This window comes from Peromyscus maniculatus, chromosome 14 (genome assembly GCF_049852395.1).
Source record: "Peromyscus maniculatus bairdii isolate BWxNUB_F1_BW_parent chromosome 14, HU_Pman_BW_mat_3.1, whole genome shotgun sequence".
Taxonomy (NCBI): Eukaryota; Metazoa; Chordata; class Mammalia; order Rodentia; family Cricetidae; genus Peromyscus; species Peromyscus maniculatus.
In genome coordinates this window covers 89,754,138-89,776,866 of record NC_134865.1, presented here as the reverse complement: position 1 = coordinate 89,776,866, position 22,729 = coordinate 89,754,138, and the positions used below count along the sequence as shown (strand labels likewise).

Sequence of the window (22,729 nt, the reverse complement as noted above, 5' to 3'; positions counted from 1 at the left end):
TGGGGGATGGTGGGGATGGGGGATGGTGAGTGGGGGATGGGGGATGGTGGGGATGGTGAGTGGGGGATGGTGAGATGGTGAGTGGGGGAAGTGAGTGTGGGGATGGGGGATGGGGGGATGGTGAGTGGGGGATGGTGAGGGGTAAAAATGTATATATGAATACATGAATGGAAATGTTACAGTGAAACCCAGTTCTCTGTTGCTAACCAAACATTTAAATTTTTCCTTTCCTTTGTTCAAAGCAGCACATTCAGTTGTCAAGTCAGGCAGTTATCTTCTTCAATGGGTCATCAAACGAATCAAAAACAGGCTGTCCTACATAATACAGAGCATCACTCAGCCTTAGAAAGGAAAGAAATCTGGCTCACAGTTCCATGCTAAGTCAAACAGGCTGGTTGCAAAAAGAAGAAATGCTAAGTGGCTGCATGGTGGGTGTGGTAAGTAAGAGTGGCTGAAGAGTTTGTTCTAGTCACACAGGAAGAGTTCTGAAGACTGATCACACACCTCGGAATCGACCACACAGCCTACTGTTGTTGTTCTTGCTCCTTGGGGGGGCCGCCACCCAGCCCCCAAATAAATCACACAGAGGCTTATCCTAGGTATAAATGCCCGGCCTCAGCGTGGCTTGTTTCTAGCCAGCTTTTCTTAAATTATCCCCACTACCTTTCGCCTCTGGGCTTTTTCCTTCTCTTACTTCTGTGTATCTTACTTCCTGGGTGGCCGTGTGGCTGGGTGGCTGTCCCCTTCTTTTCTTGCTCCTTCTTACTCCTACTCCCAGATTTCTCCTTCTACTTAGCCTCTCTGCCTGCCAACCTCGCCCTATTTCTCTCTCCTGCCTCACTATTGGCCATTCAGCTCTTTGTTAGACCATCAGGTGTTTTAGACAGGCACAGTAACACAGGTTCAGAGTTAAACAAATGCAACACAAACAAAAGTAACACACCTTAAAATAATGTTCCACAACAACCTACCTTCATGCTGGGAAATGGTTATGAGGGGAAAGCTATGTTATGTGTACTCTACCATAATTACAAAAAACCAACAAAAGACAAATTTGAAAAGTGTGTGTGTGTCCTTAATTAAGAGTGCAGTCTTGTAACTGGTAAGTTCCGCTTTGGCCCAGTCTAGTGCTACCAACACTTCAGATGCATGTGGGCTGAGAACCCAACCTTCTCCAGGGAGGCAGGTTCAGATACACTGCACATGAGCCAGGGTTCAGCTTCAGGACTCCATAACCACCATCAAGCCCCAGTACTCAGATTCCAGCCCACAGCAGTAACCCAAGAGTTCAGGATGGAGTCCAGCTTTGCTGCATCCTAAGGAGTACTGATAAAAGCCTGCTAAGTTCTGCTCCTCACCAAGTGCCCCTTCCCAGCATCCCTACAACACAGGAATGCTTTAGAGCAGTGGTTCTCAATGTGGGGGGGTCACATGAGACCATCAGAAAGCACAGATAGTTACATTACAATTCATAACAGTAGCAAAATTACAGTTATGAAGTAGCAATGAAAATAATTTTATGGTTGGGGGTCACCACAACATGAGGTACTGTATTAAAGGGTGACAGAATTAGGAACTACTGTAGAGGAAGTTTCCACACCATCCTGGCTCCTGCCGACGCAAGTCTTAATTGAAATTCCATTAACAAAAAGAAACTAATAAACTATCAAACATGCCTCAAAGTGCCAGCTGGCTTCCAGTCAGGTACTTATTTATGAAAATAAATCAATGTAAGGCATCATTAAACTTTTATATCACACAATTAAAGCATAATTTTAATTAATCAAAATATACCACCTAGCCATGGGGAACATATTCACCACCTACTACCTTTTTCTTTCTTAATATGGTGCAGAGGGTGGGGGTGGGGGGTATCTCATGTACCTCAGGCTAGCCTTTGACTTCAGATCCCCCTGCCTCCACCTCTCCAGTCCTGGGATTACAGGCGTGCCCCAGCAGGCTCTGTGTGGTGTTGAGTAAACCCAGAGCTCTGTGTATGCCAGGGAAGTACCCCGCCACCCGAGCAGCATCCCCTGCCCATCCTTATTAAAGGAAAATAATAAGATCCTCCTTTAAAGCCAATTAATTAAGGCCTGATGCTGACAGAGCCTCAGGAAATGCTTGGTACTCCAGGAATGTGAGTGAGCATTTCACCTGGGAACAGGCTCCACCCTCCGCTCGCTCCTCACAAGATCAAAACAACCAGCTAATAGGACCCGTTCTGTAAGGTGGAGAGTCCTGTGTGTGTGAAGAAACGCTGCTTAGGGAAGCCACCACTTCAGCTTCCCCTCGACCTACCACCAAGGCCAAGGTATGGTGTTTTCTACTTTTCTTTCTTTTTTTGTTGTTGGGGGGCGGTGAGGCAGTCTCATTGTGTGGGCCCACCCAGCCTGTAACTGGACCAGGTAGGCCTCACACTCATGAAGATCCGCCCGCCTCTGCCTCTAGAGTGCTGGGATTAAAGGTGCATGTGACCATGTCCAGCGCAAATACAGTAATTCCTTCAAATCTTATACAAATAAACTAGTTGGTGTATAAGAAGCACATGTCACACTGTTTCCAAGAACTGACTCAGACGCGAGTCACAGAGCTCAGTATAAACCTGGGCTGTGGAGGCATGCTCACTCACGAGCACTTCAAAGTCTGGCAGCTGATGTGGTCAATCAGATGTAGAGTTCAGAAGGAACCCTTCAAGGAGGACATCATCAATGTGATCCACATACAATTCTTTCTTAAAATTCAAAGAAAAAAACAGTTGCACCCTAAGTTCAATGCCCAGCAACCACATGGTGGCTCACAGCCATCTGTAATGAGATCTGGTTCCCTCTTCTGGCCTGCAGGCAAACACGCAGCCAGAACACTGTATACACAATAAATAAACAATATTAAAAAAAAAAAACAAACAGTTGCACCAAAGATCTGCCACAAACAGGATAAATTATCACTAATACTCGTGGGATATTTTGATCGCACTCTGACACACCCAAGACTGACAATGAAGTTTACTTTGAATCAGAGGGCAGAGCTATCCACTATCTGACCAAATTAGCCATAGAGGTTCTGGAGGACTGAGGACATATTAGAGAGACACAGGAAGTAGTAGGGTGGGGCTTAGAAAGATTCTTGCAGCTGGGCAGTGATGGCGCACACCTTTAATCCCAGCACTTGGGAGGCAGAGCCAGGAGAATCTCTGTGAGTTTGAGGCCAGTCTGGTCGAAACAGAAAAGCCAAGGACAACCAGGACACAGAGAAACCCTGTGTTGCAGGAATCTCAAATTGGTCTCTAAAAAAATTCCTGAGCCAGATATTGGGGTGAAAGATCAGAGACAAAGAAACAAGCAACTTGAGAAACGTCTCGCCACTACAGAATCCTCAGGCCGAATGGAAGGTGAGCTCCTATCTCCACGAATCCTGACCAAAAGCCTCTGAGTCCTCAGCCGAAAAGGCTCTAGTTCCTGTCCCCTCACACCTTATGTGCCTTTCTCCGCCCAGCCATGTCACTTCCTTCCTAGTGCTAGGATTAAAGGTGTGTGCCACCACGGCCTGGCTCTGTTTCTCTCCTAGACTGAATCAATCTTATGTAGTCCAGGGTGGCTCTGAACTCACAGAGATCTAGACAGATCTCTGCTGTGGTGATATATTGTGAACCCTAATAAACTTGCCCGAGGATCAGAGGGAAGCACACACACGCCTTTAACCTCAGGAAGTAATATGGCAGGGCAGAGAAAGGTACATAAGGCGTGAGGACACAGGAACTCACTCTCTTTAGGCTGAGGATTTCGTAGAGGTAAGAACTAGTGGCTGGCTGCTCTGCTTCTCTGATCTTTCAGCTTTCACCCTGATATCTGGCTCCGGATTGTTTATTAAAAGACCATCTAAGATTTGAACATTCTATCTCCCAAATGCTAGAATTATAGGTGTGTGCCACCACTGCCTGGCCTCTATGTTTAATCTAGTGGCTGGCTCTGTCCTCTGATCCTCAGGCAAACTTTATTTGATACAAAAAACAGCACCACAACCCTGTCTCAAAAAACCAAAAAAAAAAGGGGGGGGGGAGGGAGGGAGGGAAGCGAGAGAAATCAACATAAACAAGGCAGTTATGAAGGAGAGATGGAAAGGGTGTAAGGTGCCAAGAATGCCGATGCACGTCTACAATCCCAGCACTCAAGAGGGTCAGAGTGGGCTACACGGTGAGAACCCCACCTCAAGAAGACAAGACACATATAAAGCATAAAAGAAAGGCATGCAGGTCCTGGTAGCAGGTCTACAATTTCAAGCTACTCCAGAGGCTAAAGCAGGAAGCTCCAAGGGCTGCCTAGGCTACAGAGTTAAGTCTGAGGTCAGCGTGACTGACTTAACAAGACCCTCTCTCAAAAAGAATGCTGGTCATAGAGTTCAGTGGCAGAACACTTGGTTAGCAGCTTAAGGCCTGGGTTTATGCTCCAGCCCTGCAAAATGTATTTATTTATTTTATTTAGTGTAATGATACAGCTAAATGCTCATGAGAGGGGACTCACATCAGACCCTGTTTAAAGAAAAAGACAGAAAACACATAACACACAAAGCTGTTACAGAGACAGTGTGAATGAGGTCAACTCACCCAGACAATGTAACACTTTCCAATACATGCTCCAAAACCAAAGCTTCAAAAACGCAAGAGAGGAACAGCCCCGTGGTATGGGATACAGACGCAGACGTCAACACCTCAATTTCAACAAGGATGGAATTGTGAACAGCCCGAAACAGAAGGCTTCAACAATAAACCAGCCAAGAGACTCAAAGAACACAACTCAACAAAGCGTGTGCTTTTCTCAAGTGTACACATCCAATTATCCTCTATCCAGACCAGACCACTTGCTAGACTAAACAACAAATGTGATACATTTTAAATAACCAACATCATAAAACTATCTTTCCTGACAAGTAGAATTAAAATGGGAAATCAGAAACTGCAGGGAAGCAGGCAAGTTCTCAGGTAAACAGAAATCAAACTTTCTCCCAAGCAGCCAACGAGGCAGAGAAGGTATCACAAGAAATGAGAAAATACAAGCTGAGCATCCCTATCTCAAAAATCGAAAACCTGAAATGCTCCAAAATCCGAACTTTGTTGAGTCCTTCATGATGGAAAATTACATGATATCATAATACGATAGGTGTGTTTGTTTGTTCCTGGTTTTCCCAGACAGGGTTTCGCTGTGTAGCCATGGCAGTTCTGGAACTTACTCTGGAGACAGGCTGGCCTCTAACTCACAGAGATCCCCCTGCCTCTGCACCACCACCACTCTGCTTAACATGACAGTTATGTGAACAAATAAATTACATTCAGCCTATATGCAGAAGGTTTTGTTTTGCATTCTGACTCGAGTTCCACCCCAAAACAGCTTTTATGTATAAACAAGCACTCAATGAAATAAATGCTTTTGGTCTCAAGCATTTCGGATGAGCGATACTCAACCTGTGCCTTGAAACAAACGTAACCAAATCTGTGCACCACGGCAAACCCTGCGCTGTCCGGGACAGGCACAGCTGTAAATGTGCAAATTAACAGGAAGATCATTAACTTCACACATTAAGGAACCAGAAAAACACAAAGCAAAGTGGACCCAGAGCCGACAGAAGGAACTACTAAAGATTACAGCCGTGACAAAATCGGGGATAAAATCTCAACAGAGAATAAGTGATAAAATAAAGTTGGTTTTTCAAAATACTAACAAAATTAGCAAGCCTTCCGGTTCACTGACTGGAAAGCAGGGAATCTTCAGGCACCACAATCAGAAAACAAATGGAGGGACATTATTATTAAGTTTACAAAGGTTTTTAAAACGAAGAATTTGCCGGGCGTTGGTGGCGCACGCCTTTAATCCCAGCACTCGGGAGGCAGAGGCAGGCGGATCTCTGTGAGTTCGAGGCCAGCCTGGGCTACCAAGTGAGCTCCAGGAAAGGCGCAAAGCTACACAGAGAAACCCTGTCTCGAAAAAAAAAAAAAAAGAAAAGAAAAAAAAAAAAAGAGTAAAACGAAGAATTTAGGAGACTACAGGTGACCGCATGCCAGAACTTGGCTCACATAGGTAAAATGAACACAATTCTGGTAACACACTGCCTACCAAGACTCAATGACAAGAAAAAGACCAGAATAGACCTACAGCTAGTAAGGATGTGGATCAGTGATCAAAACTGTCCCCAGAAGTAAGGCCAGAAACTGACAGGTTCAGTGGTGAACTCTGGTAAAACACTTAATAGAGTATCCTCAAACTCCTCCAAAGAAGGTGAAGAGGAAAAAAACATCCCTTAACTCTACCTAGGAGACCACTACCTGATACCAAAGCCAGACAAAGCCTGGTCAAGAGTACAGAGCAACACCCTCATGAGGCAAACCCCTTCACACAATGCCAGCAAACTTAACCAGCAACACAGCAAAAAGATGCCCGCAAGACAAGCGAGGTGTGCTGATAACAGCTTAACATATGAAATGCAAACGCGTTATATTGAAATTAAGGGGGAAGAGGCCATCGCAGCTAATACAAAAAAAGCATCAGAGAAAACTCTGAGAAAAACAAAATCAACAATAATGGAAGGGAACTGCATCAATATATTAAAATCTGCCATTACTCTCAACGGTGGACCAAAGACTGACATGTCTAAAGATCAGGGATAAGCTAAGCCTCCTTCCACCTCAGCAACATAGTCTTGAAAATTCTAGCAATCAGGAAAGAAAAAAAAGGATGAATACAGGGCATCTGGGCTGGAAATGAGTAAAAAACCTCTGTCAGGACGTAACACACCCACGTGCAGTACGCACTGGAAAGTCCACAGGAGAGCCGGCACTAGTCCATACACAGTAACGTTCCAGGACATAAAGTCACAGAGCAATTATCTGCCACTAACAAGCAACAACCTAACAAAGAAATCACAAAACAATTCCATTTACAAAGGCATAAAAAATGAGCAACGAGGCAGAAGTCTTGCATACACCCCAACTAAAACACAGTATCAGAAGACTTGCGAGACACCGGAAACACACACCCTCCTCTGTCCATGGATCAGACATGGCCTCGTCCAGACGCCTATACTGGTCAAAGCTACCTGCAGATTTCACACGATCCTGTCAAAATCTCAGCGATGTTTCTGGCAAACGTCGAAAAGCCCCTCTTAAAAGGTCATGTGGAACCTGGCGGGACTTTATCTGAAAGAAAGACTAGCGTTGAAGACCCCCCCCCCCTTCCTGACCGGCCCACACTGCAAAGCTGCTGGGATCCAGCAGATGGCGCTGTCATGGATCGAAACCAACAGGAGAATGAAGTCCGGCCACTCACGGTCGAAGGGGCAGCAACACTATCAGAAAGAACATTCTAATCAAGAAACGGTGTTAAGTTCCTACACACTACGGCACGAAGCCGGACTCTTAAGCCACCCACCAAGGTAATTAGGAAACCTAAATATGAAAGTCACCTCTGTCTACCCGGGGATTCATGACATGGTGAACTAGACTTCACAAGAATGAAAGGGCTGACCCCTGGCCGAAACACGGCAGGATCTCCACAACGAAGTGATATAAAAAAATAATTTCTATGCTTACTTTGGCAGCGCATATACTAAAAATAAATAACTTTTTTTTTTTTTTTTTTGCAAAAGACATTGCCTAAACAGTGCAAAGGCAGCCTACTGAGCAAATTCATTCCATCTGATAAATAACATCCAGAACTAGGAAACTAGGAAATGGGCAAAGGACCTGGAGTGACAATCCTATAAAGATGCAGAGATGGCCAGCATGCATGGCATGAAAGGTATCTCTAACCCCAGCACTGGGGAGGCAGAGGCAGGTGGTCTCTGAGTTTGAGCCCAGCCTGGTTTATAGAACGAGTTTCAGGCCAGTGCTACATAGTGAGAGCCTGCCTCAAAAGAGTGAGATTCTGGCACATGCTGGTACATGGATGGACATATTAAACACCGTGCCAAGTGGAACATTCCAGTCACAGCAGGAAGGTGCGGAGTACCGCACTGCACTATGTACAGTGGTATTTGATATCAAATTCTCAGAGAAATTAGGATAGAGGCACCAGGGTGCGTGGGGTACACGTATGTATGGATGTGCATGCCTGTGCGCTTGAGTGTTGAGGCTAAAAGTTGACATCAGGTGTGAGCAATCACTCTCTACCCTTTTCCAAGTTCGCTGATGTGTCTAGACTGTTGCCCAGGTATCCTCCTGTCTCTGCTTCCCCAGCTCTGGGATTATAGTGATACACTGCCACACCTGGCCGTCTGTGTGGGTGCTGGGGATCTGAACCCAGGTCCTCACACTTGGCCAGAGCTCCACTGCCCACGCCATCTCCCCAGCCCTTATCAGCACATGGTTAAGAACACTGACATTGTTTTAAACCGTCACCTCTCTCCGGAAGTTTCTGGCATTCTAAACGGAAGCTCTGTCCCCCACTACCTTTCCCAGAGATTATGCTGCTGCCGTCAGAGGCCATCCTGCCCCTAGGTCCCTCAGGTGACAGTCACAGAGGGAATCCAAAGCCTGCTATTAACAACATCCAATACACCCACACCTCTATCAGAGGCTCACAATCAAAATGGTTTCTCCTTCATGCTACACACTCATCATCAGCCAGGCGGAGGCCCCTCGTACACCAGATCACCTGACAGAGCCTGCACACCTGGAATGCTGGCAGGTACCAGGGCGGAGACGTGAGGTACCATGATCACAGGCTGCCATTTAAAGATGCATAGTTCACTGGCTGGTGCAAGTTAAATAATACCCGTTGCCTGTGTTTCAAAAAGCCAGAGAAGCAGAAGCCTCTTAACTCAGAACAACGCCAGAGTGGAGGCCTGGTGACTTCCACACTGGACCTGGCAGGCAGGCAGTCTGGAAGACAGCTCTACACATGTGTAAGAGACCAAGAGTCAGCAGTGACAGCACTGTTCCAGCCTACATCCACCCAGCACCTATTTATTAAGCATCTACTGTGTACTGGGTCCTGGGTACGGTGCACAGTCCAAGAACGGGGTCATGTGAGAATTCTGAGTGCTTGTGAGAAAACTACAAGAAAACAAGTGCTGAGGGATGTCTTTCTATATGCTGTGAATATGTGTTGCTCTGATTGGTGGATAAATAAAGCTGCATTGGCCTATGGCAAGGCAGCTTAGAGGCAGGCGGGAAATCCAAGCAGATAGACAGGGAGAAGAAAAGAGAGGAAGGAGAGACACCAGCCGCCGCCGCAGGAACACCAAGATGCCAGCAGACCAGTAATGCCATGGCTATGTGGAAATTCATAGATGAATAGAAATGGGTTAAGTTATAAGAGCTAGCTAGCAAGAAGCCTGCCATAGGCCATGCAATTGGTAATTACTATAAACCTCTGAATGATTATTTTGTAAGTGGCTGTGGGGCCATAGGGCAGGGTGGGACCAGGGAAACCAGGGTCGGCTGCAAACAAGTGCTATGGACTATGCTCACTGTTAATAATAAAACACTGACTGGCCGACAGCTGGGCAGGAAGTTAGGCGGGAAAGCCAAAATGAGAATGATGGGAAGAAGGGAAGTGGAGTCCTGTAGATGTAACCAATCGTCTTATTAAAATAAGAAACACAGAGCCAATGTAAAAGAGAAAGCCGAGAGGTCAGAGCTCAGAGCTAAAATCTTACCTCCTGCAGTGCTCCTAACTTCCCCGAGAGAGAGAGCTTCTTCCTGTTTGCCTGTCTTTAAATAGTCTTTCTGTTCTGCCTTCTCATTGGTTGTAAACCCAACCACATGACTGCCTCATCACTGCCTGTAAGTACCGCCCTCCAGGTCTTAAAGGCGTATGTCTCCAATACTGGCTGTATCCCTGAACACACAGAAATCTACCTAGCTCTTCTAACCACCATGCTCTTGCTATGGCTCTAATAGCTCTGACCCCAGGGCAACTTTATTTATTAACATAAAATTAAAATCACATTTCAGTACAAATAAAATATCACCATAGAGTCCAGCAGGCGCCAGCCAGCTGCCACAGAAGCAAGACAACAGAAAACGAGGTAACAAGCCACGGACCACATGGCAAAGCACAGATAAGAAGTGTGGGTTCATTTAAATGGAAGAGTTAGCAAGCCTGAGCTGTTGGCCGAGCACGGGTAAATAACATGAGCCTCTGAGTGGTTATTTTAAACGCGGCATGGGACCAGCAGGACAGAAAAGCCTCTGGTGACAAACAAGATAAAGGCAAACTTGGGACCTTGGCTTCTCTAAAACCCAGAATTATTTTTAGGATGTGTTGTTGTGTTCCTCACTGGCGGAGCAGGTAACACCTCACTCATGTGACTCTTCTCAACCCTGAAATACAGCTGAGGTTATCTCCTGGTCCTGCCTGGACCACGGTCAGGACAAATCTCTCTCACCCACCAATCCCGCAGCTGCTCGGACCCAAATAAACACACAGATGCTTATATTATTTATAAACTCAGGCTTCTTGTTATCTAGTTCTTATCTCTTAAATTAAGCCATTTCTATAAATCTATACCTTGCCACGTGGCTCGTGGCTTACCAGTACTTTACATCCTGCTCCTCTTGGTGGTGGCTGGCAGCATCTCCTGACTCAGCTTTCCATTTCCCAGAATTCTCCTCTCTTTGTCCCGCCTATACTTCCTGCCTGGCTACTGGCCAATCAGCACTTTATTTATTAACCAATCAGAGCAACACACTCACAGCGTACAGAGCATCCCACAGCACCAAAGGGTTGAGAAGATGCTCTGAATAAAGCCTCTTCCTCACACCACCAGCTACAGCAGTAAACAGTCATTTGTGTAAGGACAAGGGGTCATCTTTAGGCAGTGTTCGTGAGGTCTGATACCTGGGAATCGAGTCTAGCAGTCTCAGAGGGGCATGTCATCCAGTGGCTGCTGGCATCAGGGAGCCTCCTCCCATAAGCAGGCATCTGTCCACAGCTGTCTACATGCTTGCCAGATGCAGTCTGCAGAGGGATCACTATCACCGGAGGACGGGACTGCCCCAGGCTCACTCAAGGGAACAACATGGACCAGCTCTTCAAACTGCTGGGGGGTGCTGGGGGGTGCAGGAAGATTGTGCTCTACTAAGAACAATGCCACTAAACAAAAGGAGCCATGATCACCTCTGGAGTGCCCATACAGGCAGCTGACTCCACCAGGCTCTTGGCATTGTGCCTGAATGAACAGCACACTCATTAAAATCCTAATGACAACCACTTAGTTCAAGGGAAGGTCATTAGGACACCGACACCCTCTTGCCAAGTGCCTGCAGCTGGCAGCGTGGGGCGCTGCAGCCGGTGGAGGGTTCTGCACTGAGGTGAAGGCAGAGGAACGTAACGGGTCCTGTGCAAGTGCAGAATGCTAGATGGGCCCAGGGCTTTTAACGATCTTGCTAAATGGGCCCAAACAACAAAAAACCCACCTCCCTCGAAGGAAAAATGTCTGCATCAAGTTGTTGGGAAGAAGAATAAATAATAATAGTAAACATGTATTATTTCTTCTTAACTCTCCCTTTTAAACCAAAATAAGAACACTAGACATTTTACATAAAAAGGTCTTAGGGATTTCAGTATCAGGAAAAGTCTGATTTCCTCTTTAATGTCCTTTAGGGTTGAAAATTTTCCAGTAGACACAGATTTTGAGGAAGGAGAATGGGACAGCCCCCCCGCCCCAACACACACACACACACCTTTTCTTGTTTTTGCAGAGATGGGGGCATGTTAGACGGGAATTACTGATCTTCCTGCCTCAGTTTCCTGAGTTCTGGAATTACAGGCAGCTCTCACTGCCAGGTCCCACCAAGCTATCCCTTCCTGTTTCAGGGTTTATTGCAGATGGCATCAGAACTTTACGCCTGGCAACTCCATGTCAGCACCACAGCCAGGACAGGAAGGAGAACGTAGTCCCAGAAATGTACTTTAAATCGCATTTAGAATCAAAAATTACACACACATACGCACGCACGCACGCACGCACGCACGCACTCGCACATGCAAGGACTGCTACCCTGGAGACCTCTGGGGCAAGCATGAACTGGCCCCACATTCATGCAACAGAAAACCTCAAGCTGTTAGGAATCTCTAACCCGTCATAACTCACTTGTCCATTCCCTCCACTTCGCCCAACCACCTTTTTCATTTCAATTCGACAAATCTCCAACACCTGCGATGTGCCAGTCCCTCCACCCACCAGATGAACAACCCTTCTCCTGCCACAGTACAGTGAGGGTTGTGGGACAACTTTGAGAGTCTTATCACAGCAGCTGGGGGCCTCCAGCAGGGGCTGGGGCTGCTTCCAGATTCAGGCCAAGGCGCTCTCCAGGCCGCTCTACAGCCTCTTGGAGGAAAGGCCTCCAGCTGCAGGGTAGTGGGACAAACAACTGCACTACCTCTCTGGGTGCTCTGGAGTAAACTAATATAATCGCAGGGACCCACAACTCCAGGAATTGCACCCTTGATACCCGCAGCCCTGCTGGGCAACCACAGGCCTCGGGAATCCTAGGACTACTTCTTAAAGATTACTGAAACCTCCCTGGACTGAGTCTACCAGGTTGATCGCAGTCCTCGGGGGAGGACTTGTCCTGGAGGAGGTGGGAATGGAGGGTAGGCTGGGGGTAAGGGGAGGGGGTGGGAGGGGGGAGAATAGGGGAACCCATGGCTGATATGTAGAACTGAATGGTATTGTAAAATAATATATATATATATATATATATATATATATATATATATATATATATCTTACTGAAACAACCCATATACCAGAAAGTGATGTTGTTACCTGCCTATCTTGAAGTTTACCCGACTGCACCCACTCAGTACCAACCAAAGTATCTGATTTTCCATCTCTTAGAAACCTTTATAATGAGAAACCAAACTTTCATAATGTTTGGCATCTAGATTGCCAACTTCAATGGGAAATGCCCTTTTGGAAAAGCTGTAAGGGAGATTATTGATGAAGGCAGCAGCCTATGGCTGAGGTAGCACAGACTCCCTGGCAGCCAGCCTCTTGTAGCACTGTGGTCCACCTGCTCGTGCGTGTGAGTTTTCAAGTTAGACCAGAGGGTAGTAATGGTTAGATCTCTAGGGAACTTTCCCTCAGGCTCAACAAGTTAATTCTGGACAGCGTGAGTCACTACAGATCTATGTTCAGCAAAAACTGCTTTCCCTCAGCAAACAGAAAACAATGGGGTATGCCTACCCCGGGAAGCCAGGTACCAAAGGTTCTATGGATTGAGATATTAAACACATTTAACAATGTTTAGACGATACATCAACACAGGCCACACGCTGTGCTTACTCTGGAACACAAAGATGTCTGTCAAGAGAAAACATAAAATACACATGTAATCGATGGAAAACTACAGACATCCAGCATGAAACTAAAGGGCTCTTGGATCCTCGGAAACCAGGGCTGACAGTACTGAAGAAAGCATGGAAAAGACCAACCAGACTACTACAATGTCAGGGAACAACACCGGATGGAAATCCCACGCCCTCATGTCTTTTTGTTACTTTATTACATAACACCATAGAAAACCTACGTAAAATTGTTCCCAGGTAAAAGCTGGGAACTGACTTTTATAAAGTATAATCCGGTGAGACCCGCCCCCACCGGAAAAAAAAAAAAAAGTCAGACAGACTAGAAGCTCGCACCTGTCAGGTCCCTGGCAGCATCCGGCTCCTCTGGCTGAGGAGTGAGGAACCCTGACAGCCCCTCACAGTCAAGCAGCCTTTATATTGCTATGTTCCCATGGCCCTGACCCGGGTGTTACACTTGGGCATCGTTGGCCCCAGGGAAACCACAACATAGCCAGAGATTTCTAACCTCCTATCAGTTCGTCCCGACTCCCACGGCAAGGGCCAGACAGCAGTTCTGGGAACACAATCCTGCTAGTGGAATCCTGTCAGCAGCCCTGGACAAAGCAATGGATTTAGTCTTATCATTAGAAAGAGATAACACAATCTATTTCCCAGACCTGCAGGAAGAATTAACCTCCAACTTTAGGGACCTAGCACAGTATGGGTCAGAAAAGGAAGTGACAATTTCCATCCCTTAGGGGATAAAAGGGATGTCTCTGGGCTTCTCTGGGCTGCAGCAACAGTACATAGAAGAGGTCCAAGGGACTGTGTACTGAAGATGGGGAGAACAGCATTCTGGTCTCCAATCTTCTGACAGAACAATGCCTCGTACACAAGCATGATAAATGGTCTGACAACTATAAAGAAAAACAGGTAGGAAGTATCAACTATTAATTCAGCCACCACACAAGTCTTTGCCGTGAGATGCAACAGCTTTTTAAAAGCATTTTTGCACATAGAGGTTAGCATTTACTACCATGGAAGATAATCTTTTCAGAGTGCTAACCTAGCTCCATCTACTAAATATTCCTCCCCTCCATCCAGTTTGAAAACACTCACTAGCCACTTTTTTATAAAGAAAAGGGAAATTAATCCTCATCAACCCCCACTAAGGCTAGAAGTCTTCTTTATTAAAAAAAAAAAAAAAAAACAACAACAACAAAAAAAAAACTAGATATTGGAAGCATTAAAAATCCCTGAAGTGTTGAGGAGAAAGAGCAAGTCTCAAGAGCCACGGGACTTGAGTGTGCAGGGCGCTCAGTCAGCTCCACAGGCTGTTTCTCACTACTGCATCCTCACACTGATAACTTGGCTTAACTGGACCTGGCTCCGGGTTTTGTCATCATCAAATCAAATACCTGTGACCTCCAAGAAGTCAGCCCACTATGAATGGATCAGGCTTATGCAAAAAGAATGAGCAAAGAATGGCTTTTTTAAATATGGGACTATTCTAGGATAGTCAGGACTACACAGAGATCCTGTCTCAAAAAAAAAATTAATCAAAATAATAACAATATTAAAAAATAGGACTATTAAAATGACAAATCCTCAGAAATCACAGCTGAGCTCTGTGACCAGCTTTGGCCACTGCACATTTTAAACTAGAAAACCAGATTACTACACTTTCTAGCAATGAGGTCAATGTCAGAAAAGTTTCCCATCACCCCTTCAACAGCATGCTTTATGCACATTCATGAAACATTCAGTATTCAGTATCATGCCCTTCTCAAAGGGTCCAACCTACACCCTGGAGCAAGAAGGGTTAAAGGACAGTAACATTCAAGGGCCTAGCAGCCAATCTCCTGGGAAACTAAGGCACGAGACATTCAGGCTCCAGGGAGCCATGTTCAGTGAGGAATCACATCCTCACCTTGACTAGGTATTGCATGGATAGTCTGTCACTCACCATTAAAGTATAAAGACACAGTGGCCAGCTCAACAAGGACCCCAACCCCAGGGCAGGGGGGTGCAGATCACTGTCAGAGGACATCAAATCCAACCCACAGGTGGCAGACTTGAATGTGGTTTGGAATGCAGGTGGGTGTCACCTTGGCTCAGGTATTGCTCAGAAACCTCCGCAGCTGCCCTTTGCGGGAACACCTTGGGAGTGCTGTGCTTTCCAAAGGATGGGAATCGAATGTGCTGCCTGCTGGGTCCTGCCATTGTGGTGTGGCCACTCCACCTCGGGTGCGCATCCAGCTACTTCATTCACAACGCTGGAGCTTGAAGAGCCACAGGAATTTAACACCACCGTCTGAGATGTTCCCTCGCCTGCCCATCCCATAGAACCACTCAGCCCATTTCAATGGAACACGAATCTGCTCACATTAAAATTATGATAAGCTGGTGAACAGAAAGAATTCCAGAAGAAAAAAAAAATCATCTTAATGTGCGCTACCAATTAGGAGGTCTTTACCAAAGGCAAAATAATTTGATCACCTTACATACAGGAATTTGCCCTAATTGGGGTATAACGGGTAGGATTTAATTTGTGGATTACCTTCACATAGTAAATAGTTTACTATTTCAAAACTATCAAAAATCAGCCTCATTGCTTAACAATAAAATATTCACTTCCAACTACAGTTTGGTGCATCCTGAATTTCCAAAGATCATAAACACAAGGATCAAGTTGCAAAGAACTTTCCAGTAAAAGAACAGGTTTTAGAAACGATACAATAAATTACACTTTTTGAGGACATTCACAGGCTCAAATCTGTTTGTATCAGGGCTGCAGCTCTTCTGACTGCCCAGCATACAGGAGTCCCAGGGTTCCTCCATCCCAGCACAGCATCAGCCAGCAGCCACGCCCAGGGAAGAATCCTAGCACTCAGGAAGTGGAGGCGGGAGGAAGCAATCTGCTGCACTGCAGTTGGAGACCACTCCGGGATGAAAGAGACGGTCTTGAAAAACAACTCTTGCCAAATGTATTTTGTTAAGGCCCGGAGAAGCATAGGCTACTCACATATTCAAAGGCCACGTGCTTTAAAAACAACAACAAAAACGTAAGCCTGAGTTTGGCTCAGTGCTGTTTTTCTGGATTTTATTATCTCCCTTCACTGGAGAAACCTTTTAAAATACTCTTTCTCACAAACGTCCACTTTCAGAAAATCATTCTGCAGTCACTAACCAGACAAAGTGGTCACTGGTAGCTAGCCAGCTGGCTAGTTCCGTAATTTGCCAGCATGCAGGTAAGTGCCAGGCCTGGGCAGGCCAGGTCCAACAAAGCCAGGGAGCTGCTCCTCCAGGCTGAGCCCAGGTAGACTACAGAGGTGAACCCTCCTTGGAGATGCGGTCAGAAGCGGGTTCAAGAAAGGCAACTTTTTCACAGGAAACATGCCGGGACCCACGCGCAGAGGGATGGCCGATTCCTTCTCTTTTCAAAGGTGTTTTTAGTTCAATTTTTAAAATGCTTTGTTTACCACTACATATAAAGGTATGTGTCCGTTTAGGTTTCTTGTGGCTGTCGTTTTTAGAGTTATTTTAAAGTAGAGGGGAAACCCTGTAACTGTAAACTAACAGAAATCACAAACCCGCCTCTTAATGACCGTTGGGAGACTTTAGTAAAGTTTCAAAAACTAGTTGGGCCCATATTTCATAATGGGTTTGCGCTTAGCGTAAGACTTGCAATCTCGAAGTTGTTAACTTGGCCTAAAGATGTTACCATTTGCCCCAAGTGGTAAATTACTTTAAAACATTTATGAAAATTCTAGAACAAACACCACAGCAACTCCTTTTAAACTCCATTACCAAGATTGGGATAGTGAGTGGTTTTTTTTTAAACTGCTTTTTTTCTTCATCTTCCTGATCTCTGTGCCAGTTCCGGCAAGGAAGGGGGCTTGCACGCTGCCCTCCCGCGCGCCCCTCCCCCAGGTCTCCGAGCACAGAGCCCCTTTGCTCCCCAGCCCGCAGCTCCTGCACAGGCATCCCCACCTGGGCCTTCGGACTCGGAGTGGCACGGCGGGAAGCCACGCACACACACCTGCAGTACCTAAGTTTGCAGTACCGTGCACTCCGCGTGGACAGCCCCACGCCGGGAACCTGTGCAAGGTAAAGCTGGACGTGCAGAAAGCGGCCGAGGACGGGGGCCGGGGGTGGGGAACCCTCACCTGGGAGCGCGTAGCCAGCTCCATCTTCCCTGCCGGGCTCAGCCTGCGCCCTGCACGCGGCCACCCGGGCTGGCGCTGCCCCGAGCACGCAGCGCGCGCGGAGTTTGCCGTGGAGCGGCGCACTGACTACGGACGGGGGGACCGCGCCGCGCCTCCAGCTACGCGCAACTTCGCACGGCCTCGGGCCACGCGCCCGCACCCGGGCCTTGCCACCTGCGGTCCGTGCCTCGCGGGCCGGCGCGGGAGCGCGCGAAGGGTGCGCGCAGCCTGCTTTGGCCGGCGTGTGGGCGTGCCCGGGCTTCCCCCCACCGCGCAGGGCCGCGGTGGAGCGGTCCGCCCTGGTTCGCGCGGGAGACTCGAGCTGGGGCCGAACGCGCCTCTAAGCTCCGGGTACCCGGCCCGCTCAAGCCCTGCAGTGCCAGCCTCTAGGGCCTCAGGGACTGAGCTCCTGGAGGCTTTGGCGGAGCCTGCGGAGCTGGCTTTGCTTTGTTGTTGGAAAGGGGCGGGGTCTCCGCGCCTCCTCCAAAACATTGGCTGCCCAGTTCATAGTGGAACCGATCACCCAAGTTTGCTGACCCTGGGCGGAGGCGACGGTCACAGTGCACACTACACACTGCACGTTAGCCCCATCCTGCTAGCCGGAGCTTTCCAGTAGTGACTAGCGTCTACTCACCGTGGAAACGCTGAGACAGGCCTGAGGACTCAGGAATGAAGATAAGTCCAGTGCCCACTAGGTTGGACTTTATGAGCCAGGAGCCATTACCTACCTACAGGATAACGTGAATAACTATTCTGGTAATGCAAGTGTCATGATGATAATTATGTCATTTTATCACTTAATTTGACGGATAATTGAGATAATTAGTAGTCTAATTCCTGCCACTGATTAATAATGGTAGATGTAATAATGAAAGTGCATGGACAGGTAAACTTGGAACAAGTTAAATGCCATGAGGGGGGAAAGTGGTAGCCTAGTGGTAATAGAATGGGCAGGGGCTGCGAAGACTCACAGCCCACTTAGAAGCAGAAGGCTTTTAATGAGTGGAGACAGTGGGAAGCCGGAAGCGAGCCTGAGAAGCAGAAAAATGCAATGTCTAAAGCTTTAGCGTAGGATGGGTTCGTAAGGTGGTAGAGCAGCAGCTTGCCTCGGTAGAATCTATGTGCCTATGGGTGGGTAGGTGTGAGTGATGGGTTTGAGCATGGCCCTGCAAGAGTGAGGAGAGAACTTCCCAATGGTAACAGACTACATGCTGCAAATCGGGAAAAGGAGAGGCAATGTTCACAAGCAAATCCCTTTAAGAAGTCAAATGTTATGGGAGTAACCAACCACTCCATGAGTGATGTAAGTTCTCAAGATGAAACCCATACCTGGTGCCATGCATGTGGCCGGACAGGCCATAGACCCTAAGGAGGAACCTACTGTTATTTTGGGTTTGTTTTGTTTTGTTTTTTGAGACAGGGTTTCTCTGTGTAGTTTTGGTGCCTGTCCTGGATCTCACGCTGTAGACCAGGCTGGCCTGGAACTCACAGAGATCTGCCTGGCTCTGCCTCTCGAGTGCTGGGATTAAAGGTGTGCGCCACCCACCCCCACTGGAACCTACTGTTACTATTCTACTAAGTGGATATAGTATTAAACAGAATCCGAGTGACTTATTGTTATACTCATGGATAATGCATCTCTCAACCCACATCCAAGAAACTTCTGTTTGCAGTAGATGGTGATTGACAGAGACCCACAACTGGACAAGGTGCAGAGAATAAGAGACTGTAGAATATCCCACCCTAAATGAGACATCTGTATCACACTACTCCTCCTAAGGCTCGGGAGTCATTGCAGAAGATCAGGGAGAAAGATTATAGAAACCAGAGACTGTGGATGACTTCAAGGGCACAGCATCCTCCAGACACAACAGAGCAGCTGCACGTATAAATTCAGAGTAGATGTGACAACATACTCAAGCCTGTGCAAGCTCAGGCCAAACCCAATCCCAGCATGGTGAAGGCAGGTGGTCAGGAAGGCCCACCCGCTAGCTGAGGCGCTATTAGCAATGGAAAGCTGCCTGGAGATGGAGAGTCAGTGTTAAGAGCTTTGTCGCTGGTGGTTTGACTTGCACTGGTAGAATGCCACACGTCTGTGATTATTTGGGCAGCACAAATTGGGAAAAGAGAGGGAGAAAGAACACAAGGCTGTGTGGGTAGGGAGCGGCAAGGGAGTGTGGCAAGAAGTGATGGGGGTGAGTATGGTCAAACTACATTGTACAACATTCTCAAAGAATAAGAATCTTCCTAGAGAGTCTCTGGATAGAAGCCTTTAAAGGACTGGAGAGGTCACCCGGCACTTACGAGCACAGCTGCTCTTCAGAGGACCCAGGTTTGATTCCCAGTGTCCACATGGTGGCTCATAGCCATCTCTAACTTCAGTGTTACGGTACTTGTCTCAGCCACTGTTCTGTCGCTGTGAAGAGACACCATGGCCAAGACCGCTGTAACAGAAAGCATTTAACTGGGGCTTGCTTACAGTTTCATAATTTAATCCATTATCACCATGGCAGGAAGCATGGCCCCATGCAGGCAGGTGCTAGAGCAGTAGTGTTGATCCATAGGCAGAGACAGACAGACAGACTGATTGACTGACTGACCTACTGACTGACTGACTGACTCTGGGCTTGTCATGGGCTTCTGAAACCTCACCCCCAGTGACACACTTCCTCCAACAAAGTCACACTTCCTAGTCCTGCTAATCCTTTCAAATAGTGCCATTGCCTGGCAAGGTCTTTAAAGAGAGAGTAACATAATATAAAAGGAAAAGCCACATAAAGATGGGAAACACACAAGGCATCTGGATCCTGTATGGTGCTTTGTTGACTTTGAATTTTTTAAATGCTAATGAACAAAAATCAATAGCTGTAGAGAGAGACTGGATTATGGAAACTGTTAAATCGAACCAACCTATATATTTTAAGAACGCTTTCACTTCAGAATGGAAGTCAAAATACATGTTGCATTGTGGGAGAGGTTATGCCCTTGTTTCCACAGGAAAAAAAATTACGGTTTTCTTCAAAATTGATAAAGATAAAATTTGATTGGGGGAGACCTCCTGAAAATCTTGGCGACAGATATCAAGAGAGAAACCAAGAAAGTCTACAGGACAGGTGATATATATGCTGATCCCTCGACATGGGAACAGCTCGGAGACTGGATGAGACATGACAAATCTTGTTGGTTGCAGAGTCCTCATGACTTATTATATATTACAGTTTAGAATTGTAGCTTGAACAGACTTATAAAGTTGACAGGTGCCTTTTACCTACTCAAACACAGAACAAAAAAAAATCATTTTTAGCTGACTTGTGTACACCGCATATTCCATACTTGTGTTAATACAGATATGTATGTTACCTTTAAAAGTTTGTGTGTTTTCAGAGCAAGGGGACCAGACATCAATGAAAACGGCTGGCCCAGGAGATCCAGCCTCTCAGAGTGCCTCTGTTGCAGTTTCCTCAGAGTTCTATATCCAGAATAGCTTCAACGCTGCTGGCTGAAATAGTCCAGCCTCACAGACTATTCTAGCCTGGACTAGAGAAAAGCCTTGCACTTTCCCATTGCACAGAGACTAAACAACACATTATACAGCTAACTCTCCCAGGACTTAACCATTGTCCTAATTTTCTCAGGTCCCCCAAAGATGCCATCACCCCCAGACAACAGGAGCAGTCTAGAGAAGACGACACCCACATTCCCAAGAGGTGGGATGGGTGGTTTGGGTCATTCAATGGGTTATTGATGTTTGTCATCATTTGGGGGAGTTGGTTACAAATTGTTAACTGGTCATGGCCAGGAAGAAAGCTGAACAGAGGAGATTAGATTCAGGGACTTGTTATGATGGAGAAAATGATGGAGAAAAGGGGGTATAGTATAGATAGGATGGGATAAAAGAGTGGACTGTTGAGTCTACTTTTGAACAACCAACAGTCTCAAATATTTTACATTGGTATAGATTTTTGTATATTGATAGAAATTTAAGGCTATTTTTGTTATACTGTACATATGTTTCTATTCTTGTTTAAGGTATTGTACCTATATAGCTCATTTAAAAATGTCAAGTCTTAGTCCTTGAAAGCTATTTAGGATAATAAAGAAATGCAGACTATTAGTCATCTACAGCTATCAAACTTATAGTCATGTTATTTTTCAAGTTCATACAGAGATATATTTTTAGATAGATGGTCCTCAAACACTTCAAAGACCTTTAGAATATGGCATTTAAAATGTTTTAATAACATAAGGCTTTTCATGACAGTCAGACACATCTGCTTCTGACAACACCAATTTACTTAAAAAGAGGATGATGGGCATCAAAGCACCACCATACCGAGTTTGCTTTCAATGTGGCAAAGCTAGTCATCTGGACAAGAAACTGCCCTTGCCTTGACTGGTAACAGTATACTGTCCAACTGGAAGTGACTGCCAAACTTTGCCAAGACAGGGTAGGGCAGTCCTTCAAAATTCCTGCTTCACAGAAAAGCCTGTCAGATTTTCTAGGCCTAAAGGCCAAAGAGGGATGCCCCAACGTTGTAGAGGAAGCTTGGGTGACTGTCTAGGCAGCCATCTGTCTCTGTCATTTCTATAGTTTTGGAAGTTGCTTGCTTTGCATTTCCTGTTTACTCAGGCAATACCTTATCCTACTTGGGTCTCTGATGGGGGTGGAAGACTAGATAGCTATAGTTTTATGGTTTTCCTTGTTACTAAATTCAGAAAAGAAACTTACAAAAGAGATGTAAAGTTTATAAGGTTAAGAAACATAAAAGCTTAAGTTTTTTATTGAAGAAATTGTTTTAAGGTCTAAAAAGGTATTTTTAGGTTGGTAACACAAGTTAAGATAGAAAGTGATTTAGGTACAAAATTTTGGACTCACCAAGATAGGATAGATAATAGAGTGCCTTCTCCAAAGTTGCCAAATACAAATCGACTAGACATTCTGAATATAATTTTTAACCTGATAATTGTTCTTATTGTATATAGTTTTACTGTGTTAGAGGTAAAACCTTTCCTTCTTATTTAGACAAAAGGGGGGAAATGTTGTGGGATATTTGATCACACTGTGTGAAGATCTCTCTGTTTTACCTCATTTGCCTAAGGCACTTTCTGATTGGCTTAATAAAGAGCTGAATGGTCAATAGCTAGGCAGGGGAGGCTAGGTAGAACTTCCAGAGAGAGAGGAACTGGGGGAAGAATCTGAGAAGCAGGGGATTCACCAGCAAGACTCGGAGGAAGTTG

The 22,729-nt window shown here is 46.1% G+C and overlaps 1 protein-coding gene across 2 annotated transcripts in view; it reads right to left on the bottom strand.

Moving 5' to 3' along the window:
* The window catches only part of Cdca7l (cell division cycle associated 7 like), a 38,833-nt gene extending 21,236 nt beyond the window's left edge, over positions 1-17,597 (bottom strand). For both annotated transcript variants that reach the window (XM_006988294.4, XM_006988293.4), the window contains exon 1: positions 17,453-17,597. In XM_006988294.4, the coding sequence (XP_006988356.1) occupies positions 17,453-17,476 (24 nt within the window). In that variant the 5' untranslated portion in view covers positions 17,477-17,597. The remainder of the gene's footprint in view (positions 1-17,452) is intronic.
* Positions 17,598-22,729: the final 5,132 nt, after the last annotated feature.